The following is an 11,068-nucleotide window of genomic DNA, read 5'->3' on the forward strand; positions in this document are numbered from 1 at the left end:
GTTATGAATGTAGAATGTCACAGGAGAGGGATGATGTAATTGTGTTGGATAATGTTTCTGGTTGCACCATTTCATTCCAACATTTCTATGCACACATATTATCTTAAGTTTCTTAAATTGAGAATCTGTGCACAAAATATCTTAAATTAACAATCAAGCTGGGAGTGGTGGCTCACGCCTGTACTTGTCCCAGCCCTTTGGGAAGACAAGGCAGGCCGGTCACTGGAGGTCAGGAGTTCAAGGCCAGCCTGGCCAACATGGTAAAACCCGTCTCTACTAAAAATACAAAAATCAGCCAGGCATGGTGGCAGGCACCTATAATCCTAGGTACACAGGAGGCTGAGGCAGGAGAAAAACTTGGACCCAGGAGGCAGAAGTTGCAGTGAGTCAAGATTGCACCACTGCACTCCTGCCTGGGCAACAGAGTGAGACTCCATATCAAAAAAAAAAAAAAAAATCGCATATTTTAATTATGTTTCTACCTTAAGTTATATTTGTATTTTCCGGGCTAAATTTTACTATGCTGAATTTATCAGAAAAAATATAGTATGATGTCAGTCATCAGCTTTGCTATTTTTGAAGGTCAGATGGCATATTCTTTCAAAATGCCAGGGCTCTCATCCCAGTGAAATATTTTCAGTTTATTTTCTGGAGGTTGGGCTTTTAAAGTTATTGACAGAATTATAATCAGAACACTTTCAAATCCATCTTCTGTAATTTGTAATGCAGCTTGTAGTCTATTGGGGCTGCTGTGACAAAATGTCATAGACTGGGTGGCTTATAAACAACACACATTTATTTCTCACAATTCTGGAGGATGGGAAGTCCAAGATCAAGGCATCAGCAGATTCGGTGTCTGGTGAGCACACACTTCTTCATAGATTTCCGTCTTTCCACTCTACCTTGATATGGCTGAAGCGGCTAGGTAGCTCTCTAGAACCTCTTTAATAAGGGCACTAATCTGAGTAATGCTAGATCTGTTCTTATGACCTAATCTCCTTCCAAGGGCCCCACTTCCTAATGCCATCACCTTGAGGGTTAGGATCTTAACATAAGAATTTGGGGTAGAGAGGCCGGGTGCGGTGGCTCACGCCTGTAATCCCAGCACTTTGGGAGTCTGAGGTGGGCTGATCACTAGGTCAGGAGATCCAGACCATCCTGGATAACACAGTGAAACCCCATCTCTACAAAAAAAATTAGCCAGGCATGGTGGCGGATGCCTGTAGTTCGAGCTACTTGGGAGTCTGAGGCAGGAGAATGGCATGAATCCGGGAGGTGGAGCTTGCAGTGAGCTGAGATCGCACCACTGCACTCCAGCCTGGGTGACAGAGCGAGACTCCATCCCCCCCCCAAAAAAAAAAAAAAGAATTTGGGGGAGACATAAATATTTAGACCACAGGACAGCTATTCCATTATTTTGATTTTATATTAATCTCATAAATGCTATGTTTAGCTATGTAGTCTATATCTTGACCCTATATAATCTTAAATAACATCTTTCCCTAGGATTTCCATATGTAAAATATCTAACTATAGATATGTTGTCTTTTCATATTCATTCTTTAAGACTTTTTTTTCGTATGTTGAAATAACCTGAGATTCAGTAAAATAAACATATACACCAAGGAATATTACATCTAACCTCATATTGTTCGATATTTTCCTTAGCTTTAATAGAATTATCTGAATATAAAATAGTTTCCTTAACATTGTCAAGGTCTTTTGAGAGTCAAATGCAGAGACAGGACTTATAGGCTCATTTTATGTGGGTGAGTGTAAATATATACATATGCAAACACATACACACATGTATACACAGATATATATGTGTGTGTGTGTACATATAGATATATACACATCTCCATACCTCTAACTATACATATATCTATCTATCTACATCAAAAGAAAGATATCATGCAAACAGGGAAAAAAAAATTAAATTATATAACAAAATTGTTTTTGTTTGTTTGTTTGTTTTTTGAGATGGAGTCTCGCTCTGTCACCAAGGCTGGAGTGCAGGGATGCAATCTCAGCTCACTGCAAGCTCTGCCTCTTGGATTCAAGCCATTCTCTTCCTCAGCCTCACTGGTAGCTGGGATTACAGGCACCTGCTACCATCCCCGGCTAATTTTTTGTATTTTTAGTAAGGACAGGGTTTCACCATCTTGGCCAGGCTGGTCTTGAACTCCTGACCTCCTGATCCACCAGCCTTACCCGCCCAAAGTGCTGAGATTTACAGGCTTGAGCCACGGCACCTGGCCTGTAACAGAATTGTTTTTGAGAAATAATTTTCTCCTACATGAAAACTTACTTTATAATCAGAACTAGTCTTTAGACATATTGTCATGTGGAAATTGTACATGATTGCTTATAAAATATGCATGTTATATTCGATGTTATTTGTGGCTACCCCTACCTTACTTATATCACCGATCAGTATATCTAACTCAAATTTTATGATGAATCATATATGTGTCATGAAGATTTGCAATAATAATTAGGTTTCCTTTTAGAAAAACATAAGGTATGTTAAATCCTTAAATATCACTCAGGACTTGAATTTCCAAATTTCATTCTGAAGAATAGTCATGGAATCACACAAAGATGTCACACTCTTACATTTGCATCTTCCATAATGCAGTGTCAGGGTAGTCTGTAATTCTCTTTGAACTTAATCCGGCTAAAGAAGAAAAAAATAAAAAGTAAAAAAAAAAGGGCTCATTCTGCAAAGTAATTCCATGTTAGCATACAAGTGTTAAAGAAAATTATATTATGTTAAATAAAAATGCAGAACCTAGAATGAAGCTGAGCTTCAAATATTTTAATTATATAGTGTTATTTGTCAAACAGTTACAGATCACTCCAGTAAATCTTCCAGCTTCTAACTTACAGCTTCTAGTTTACAATATATGCTCATATACCCTTCAAGATCAACAGCTAATAATCTTCAATTGTCAGAGTCACCCTGAATGATTTGCAGAGAACTCAGTATAAAGGCTCTCCAGTTTCAAGGTATTTTTAAGTTGGACAAGCTTATTCTGGTGTTTTTTCTCCATCCAGATAAACTTGGAGGAAACTCCCACCAGATTTTTAATATCTCACAGTGGGAAGACGAGAGAAAGCAGCTGCAGGAGCATATAAAAGAAGTGGTAAAATGGACATTTTTATAGAGTTAAGGCTGCCAAAATGTAGAAAGAATGGGAGATCTTTTCCCTTCAAAACATCTTTTTCACAGAGCTAATAAAGGTGCAATGTTGCAGACTTGTAAACTAGTTAAGATTACTGGAATAAACAGACTAAATTAATCATACTTCTGCCAAGATAAATGGAAAATCCCACCTAACTAGATCATACTCCATTGGTGGAAATGAGAGGGATTATGTTTTGTTTTTTACTCATAAATCATCAAATGGCCCAATGCCAAGTATTTTCAAAATAGCTATCATTTTTTTGATGACTACTAAGGAGAAAATGATTCCCAATGTGCTAAATCAGTGGGTAAAGGTGAGAGGCAGTCCTGTAAACAGGACTTCAGCCTTTAGCTACGAAGTGTATCCTAACCCTCCACAGCCTCCCCAACACACATAAACACCCTTTAATTGTGTAGAAACAACAGAGTCAATTCGTGGCTCCAATAAGCTTTTGGAAATAGCTGAAGAATTCCTTCTCTTAATCAGATATAAATCTATCTATTCAGGAAGGGTAAAAAAAGCTTTCTCTTCCCCATTTTTCACCTTTACTTTTAAGCATTCTTGCTTCTGATTCTAATACTGCTAAATCAGTAGTTCAGCTACTTTGTTACTGAATTACTTGGGTGAGTTTTTGAATTTACTAGACACACTGCCATGATCAAATGTAATCACTAGGGATGTGATTAAATCTGAAAATTTTATTTGTACAATTATCCTTTGCATGTTTTCATATCTCAAAGATATAAATAAATATTTATTAGACCATGTCTACAATATTCCAAGTGCCCAGATAAAAATGGAAACAGTTGGACTGTTGAATCTACAAATCCCAGATGTTTAGAGGCATCTGGGTATGTCACTGAAATATTTAGTTTTCATCCAGATGTTTGGTGTCATGGTTGTTTCTTCAAAACACAGACATTTATGTTATTACATAAATATGAGTTATGGCATTACATGGATTCAACTTTCTATCAACCTATTTGCCTCTGGACACCTTAGGAAATTGTGTAACAACACAGATTCGTAAGTCACTTATTTTGTCTGGTAATATATTGTGAAACCTAAAAGGACAGGTATTGTGAACTTACAAGATAAAGGGTGTAAGGTGATGTCCAAATAAGTTACATTTACATTTCCTTCATTTTCTTGACTGTGAATACCTTAAGGGCAGGGACTATGTTTTATTTGTGCTTCAATACCTCCCATCTGTGATCTAACACAGTACAGGTTGCTGGACATTTGGTAATATTTTTAAATGTATGAATGAATGAATAGAGATCCCAAGTCACCAAAGAGATGTGAGAATTCTTGCACTCTATGTAGTTTATAAATTAATCTTATTATATAAAATATGCTTATAAATTTTAATGAAAATAATTCAAACACTTACTTTTTAGTAAATAAAATTTTAGGCATTTGGATGATTTTAATTTAGCTGTCTTAAAAAGAAAAACTAAAAGAAAAAGTTTTTTTTCATTACAGTCAATAAAGCTGGGTTAATAAAATGATACTAAATTATACTATGAAGTCTTTTTATTTATAAATTGACTACTGTCCTACATTAATGACAATATTGACTTATAATCTGGAATTAAATTTGTAGATTTTGTTGGGGGGGTTGCTAATACTGTAATGCTAATAGAAAAATGTGTGTTTTTCCCAAAATCCTTGTCCACTTATTTTAATTCACCCCAATACTTTATAGTATATTTGAAAATAAATCTGAACATACTGACTTTTAGAGTTCTATATTCTTCCTTCTCTTTTCTATAAGATATGCCCATTATATATTTGTTGCTATTTTTTGTTTCCTTGCCCATATTATGGAATTTCAGTATCAAATATATAATCTAGTTTTTAAATGAAATAGTATATAAGGTATTAGAGTTACTCTATATAATCAAATGCATATTCTTATATGTATATATCTATTCATATGTATATACATGTAGCTACTATTGGCAATTATTCAGTCTTTCTTCAGTCTATTTTTAAAAATGAAATGGTAAAATTTCACATGATAGACATGGAAAACAACACACAAAATAGGCTATAATATATCTAAAATCAATACCATATTCTTACATTTAGAATTTTCTTATTTAGAATTGCCCATAACAGTTTTTATACTGATATTATATAATTACTATACCCCTTCTTCTAGAAAAGGAAATATATGTAGATCTTAAAAAGTATATTTCTCCTCTTTTTCTGCCAGGATTATTTAGACTGAATGTTTCAGCTCTTGGGGACAATGATGATGATCATGGCATATGTATTTCTTCCATCTGGAGTTGTCCATGAGAAAATATCCCTATAGGAAGTCTTGAAAGGCTTATGATTCCAATATTAGAAATATGAAAATTGAGGTAGAGAGAAGTAAAATTTTCTCAAATTCACACAAAATGAACAAGTAAAGCCAAGAGTGGAACCCAACTCATGTACAATAGATCTAATGCAAAATGCAATGTCAAGCTTGCAAAGGTAATTGAACTCAGTAGTATAATTACCTAAATTATAGTACAGAAAAATTGTGTCGTATTTACAAACCTAATTATATCAAGTGGGAGAATTACCTGAATGATAGTAATCATATGGATGGCGTTCACATACTCTATATGCTTTATTTTTTATTACAAATGCTTTAAAAATAGGAGATTGAAATATAATAGGAACCAAAAAACAACAAACAAACAAACAAACAAAACAGAATCTGGAATCAAACAAACCCCAGCCCTCAAGTTTAAATCCTGGCACCACGGTTTTCTTTCTGTGTAATCTTAGGTAAGTCACTTAACCTTTACCTCAACTTTCTCAGCTATAATGTAAGAATAATGGTAATAATATTTGGAAAACTGTATGAGAATACTGTCTATCCCTAAGTAGGTCTATAATAAAAGGCAATTACTGATTCTTTTGTTTAGTAAGTAATAATAATATGTGAACACCCATCAACTACTTTTTAGTGAATCGTCTTTGTACTATTTTTTCTTGTTTTTTATTGTCAAATTGATTACTATATGTTTGGGTAATATATGATACACGAATTTAACCATGGCTCAAAGTGAGACCAAGAAAAATCCAGAATAGAGAAATATCTCAGTTTAAATATTTCACTGTGAAAGCATGCTGATAAAACATCGTGATTTGAAGATCACTGATATAATAATGCCTTTGGAAATTTAATATATTTTTCCTCACTTTCTCTATAGCACTATTTACAGAAATTGAGATTATTTCTAAAATGAAAATAGAGAATATTCAAAATATTCCTAATATAGAAGAATGAAACAGAATTATCCCTAGCAGATGCAGAGGTTTATTATAAAATTATAATTAGTAAGATAATGTGGTTCTGTCACAACTATAGAAAAAATAATATAGGAACAGAACAGAATATAGTAATAAAGCTATGCATATATGGAAGCTTGATTTATGAACACAGATGAAACAGTGATCACTGGAAAAAAGCTGAGTTATTTAATAAATGGACCTGAGGCAATGTGTTATCCATTTAAAATAAAGTAAATTTAAGCCTATTCCTCAGACCAAATACTAAAATCAGTACTTCATTGATTAACTACTTCAATTTGAAAGGAAAACTTTTTTTTTTTCTTTTTGAGACAGGATCTTGCTCTGTCGCCCAGGCTGGAGTGCAGTGGTACAACCACCACTCACTGCAACCTCAACCTCTTGGGCTCAAGCAATCCTCCCACCTTAGCCTCCTGAGAAGCTGGGACTACAGGCACTGTGCCATCCCAACCAGCTTATTTTATTTTATTTTATTTTATTTGTAGAGACAGGGTCCTATTGTGTTGGACAAGGCAACCTTTAAAACTCTTAGAAGAAGACACAATAGAATATCTTAGTAGCCTCAGAAAATAGATTTTTTTTTAAAAAAGAAAACACAAAAACACTAGTCATAAAAGAAATAGTAGATAAATTTAAACATATTAATATTAAGAGTTTCTAATCATCAAAAGATACTCTAAGAAAAGGAAAAAGAAACAGCATACATTGAGAGAAGATAGACAGTAGCAGCCATATAACTGTGGTCTCCAGGCAAGTTCCCATGATATGGTTATCAGAACACAAATGCAAGAATATCTGTAGCAGCTTACATATAGAAAAAAAAGAATTCAAATATCCATGGACTTTTCGAAAATCCATGGATTTTTCCATGGAGTGGAAAAATCGTGCTATACTGACAGAATTTAGAATGTTGTACAATGATAAAAAATGAATAAATACAGTCTCTTGAATCAACATAGATATAGCGAAAAGCCTGCACTTAAGAACATTCCATTGATAAACCTAACAAACAAATAAAATTAAAGAGTATATTTTTAATGTTACGTGTTATGAAAAAAATTTGTTTTCTTTTTTAAGAAAGACTTGCAGATGATACACACAATTCAGGCCTGTGGCATTTTAGGTGGGGTAGACAGAGAAATACAATGTAAAAAGAACACTTAGCTTACTAGAAGCTATAATTATGAGAAATGCAATGTGAAAGAAACGGATTTCCTCCTAAACAAGATGCAATAATGCCAATAATATTCTAGTTCTGATAATGGATAGACCTTTAACGTCTGTTTGCTGTTTTTTTGTTTTGTTTTGTTTTTAACACATATATGTTATTTTTATATATATATATATATATTTATTTAAATGTATTAGGCAACTTCAATGAAGCTTTTAAAAGGAAAATATCTGTACAAAGTTGATGTGAATGATGTAGTATATAATCTTGGTGATTTAACAAATGTTGAGATTTTTTATTGTGACCATATTTTAAACAAATCACTAGAGCAAATATTTGCTAAGTAAAATAAATGAATTAAGGTAGAAAATAAGAAGAATAGTTCAAAAGAAGATAGGCTCAGTGTGAGGTGGAATGGTCAAATAAAGATTTGTGAAAGCAGCAGTGGTTTCTAATGGCAGAGAATGGCCTTTCAGATGCCACTTAATCAGTAGCTCCCAGAACATGTTTTAAATTAGTTCAGGAAATGACAGCTAGATATCAAATCCAAGAAGAAGTTAGGAGTGAGGGGGCTTTGACCAACACAATATTATGTTAGCTCCAATTCACAGAAACTCTTTATAGACACAAGTACTTTGAGTAAATGACAAAGTTTTTGTCTAGTTCCATATTTTACACTGTGTGCTGTAAAATACAAATACAGTACTTTGTATGCACCTTTTGAAAGTTTAAAAATTATTATCATGAACATACAACCTGATTAAATTCAATGTGGATTTATTTTTCTTTTCACTCCTTCAAGGTGTCTTTGTACAAGCCTTTGAGGAGCTACTTTTCATTGATGACACTAAGGAGAAGAAAATATCATTTTAATCATCTTTTTTCTTCTGTTTGTTTGTTCCCTTTCGTGGTTGAAGGTGAAAGTCTGGTTCCAAAACAGGCGGATGAAGTGGAAGAGGGTAAAGGGCGGACAGCAAGGAGCTGCGGCTCGGGAAAAGGAACTGGTGAATGTGAAAAAGGGAACACTTCTCCCATCAGAGCTGTCGGGAATTGGTGCAGCCACCCTCCAGCAAACAGGGGACTCTCTAGCAAATGAAGACAGTCACGATAGTGACCACAGCTCGGAGCATGCGCACTTATGATATACACAGAGGACTAGCTCCATTCTCAGGAAAGAAATGTTGTGATGGCAAGCCTTACCCAAACATCGTTTACACAGAGAGATGACTATGGCAGTGATGTTTAATATTATTAAATCCAGGCATCTCGAATCTGTTTTTCATGATTTATAGAGGGTTTACACGAAGTGCCACTTATTAAAGAGCTTCACAGTGAAGATGGAGAAGGTGAACTTGCTTTGAATATTCCAGATGTGTTTGGTCGTGTGTATGGCAGTGAGCAGGTATGTATTTGCTTTTGCTTGCACTGAAAATTAAATTGCTATCAAGAGCAAACTATGAAACGTTTTTATTCAAGATGCCTCCAAAGTGAAGATGCCGAGGATGAACTTGCATTGAACATTCCAGATGTGTGAGGTCATGTGTATTACAGTGGGCAGGTATTTGCTTTTGCTTGCACTGAAAATTAAATTGCTATCAAGAATAAACCATGAAACATTTTATCCTGAACAGCCACAGTGCCTGAAATCACTCAAGTGGATAAAAAGTGTATTTTAACTCTGTATATATTACCCTTAAGTCATTTTCCTGTCTTCACTAATTTAGCAATGCATTCATATTAGCTGATGAAAATAGGCACTCACAATGACAACCAGAGCCAGCTTCTTGTCTTTTTTATACATTTTGTCATCCCAGAGACAATCAGTATGTGCTTACCTGTGTTCAAGTAGAGAAAAATACAGTAGAGTCTGATAGGACATATTCTTGTACCACAGACAAAACAAATCTTATGTTGCATTTACTATCAACTGCTGCTAATACATTATTATAAAACTTACCTAGCTCCTGAATTCTTCCTATCTTATAGCTTAAAAAAATTAGGATCATAGGCAAATCAGTTACCTTGCAGAAAGAGCTTTGTATGACAGACATTGTCTTATTTTATATCTGTAAAATATTAGCTGTATGAATATGATTTAATTAACAAGGAAACATTTCTTCCTGATTGACAACAGTGTTAGACAAGGTGCAAAGCAAAACTGATTGCTCAAGTTGATAGAAAACAAAATTCTGAATATCTTCAAATTAAATTCGGTAAAAACACATTATTTTTTTCATATGTGATGTATTCATGCAGAACAACAATCTTTGTATTTTGTTTTTAAAATGTGTTTAATAAATGATCCTTTGTAAATAACTTTGGTCTCCCTACTATAATTTCCTTAATTTTTATAGATTTCAATATCAATAATTAACAAAGTCTCAAATCTATCTCACTTGTGCAAATCCAAATGATTATAATTAGTGAATTATTTACATATTTTCATTTCCGATTTTTTTATTATGGCAGGAAAAAAATCAATCCTTGTGTAATCAAAGGATGCCTAAGAATGGAGATATATTAAGCTATTTCCCTAATTTGAAGAATACAGTGAATGGATTTTTGGTGTGTGTTTTATGAAGCCACAGATAAAAGTAGGAAAAAAGTATTAAATAATATTATTCACCACAGTGAGGACAATAAAATAGTCATACATTTTTAAAGTTATGTCTGATATATGTAAGTTAATCCAACAGTGGTTTTATAGTCTGAATATGCAGAGTCTCTGATGTGAAATATAAGCTAAACAAGCTAATCAGAGTCCTGAGTCCTAATGGGACTAATGTAAGAAGTAAAGGATACTATTAATCTAATGCATTTTGCATCATGCCTGATTGTACACGCATAGGGTGCCTGAGTCCTACTTATAACTTTACCACACTGTTTTTCATTTGTTTCATATTCTAAGAGGAAATGCTTGGAAACATTGCCAGCCTTGCTTCCCTGCCACAATCAGAACCAAATACAGAAAAACAATCAGTAAAAATTTCCAAAAACTCATCAGTTAATTGATTTCACTTGCTTTAGAATGATTAGACTGGCAAAAATTAGATTCCATATATTTTAACTTAATCTAGTATGATATGTAGAGTATTCCAGAAATAAAGTAAATTTTTTTTGTATCACATTTTCCTTTTGTTGTAATACATTTTATCTCAGTAGTTGACAGTATTTTAAAAGTTGACAGTATTTTAAAATAGACCATTCAAATTGAAGTCTCCCAGACATGAAACAGACACTTTTCTATTAGTCACTTGAATTAATACAAAGTCTGTTTGTGCTGATGACATCTACTTGGGTGGACTGATTTTCTTATTGTAGAATAGGATTTAAATTCAAAACATCTTGACAAATTGGTGGAGTGGGAAGATGTAAATCAAATTGAGTTCAA

At 33.6% G+C, this 11,068-nt stretch overlaps 1 protein-coding gene across 1 annotated transcript in view; it reads left to right on the top strand.

Annotated features, from left to right (window-relative positions):
- Positions 1-9,993, top strand: part of MEOX2 (mesenchyme homeobox 2) — a 72,480-nt gene extending 62,487 nt beyond the window's left edge. The window contains exon 4 of the mRNA XM_025381249.1: positions 8,595-9,993. Within this exon, the coding sequence (XP_025237034.1) occupies positions 8,595-8,819 (225 nt within the window). The 3' untranslated portion in view covers positions 8,820-9,993. The remainder of the gene's footprint in view (positions 1-8,594) is intronic.
- The last annotated feature ends 1,075 nt before the right edge of the window (positions 9,994-11,068 follow it).

This window comes from Theropithecus gelada, chromosome 3 (assembly GCF_003255815.1).
Source record: "Theropithecus gelada isolate Dixy chromosome 3, Tgel_1.0, whole genome shotgun sequence".
In the NCBI taxonomy this organism is placed as follows: Eukaryota; Metazoa; Chordata; class Mammalia; order Primates; family Cercopithecidae; genus Theropithecus; species Theropithecus gelada.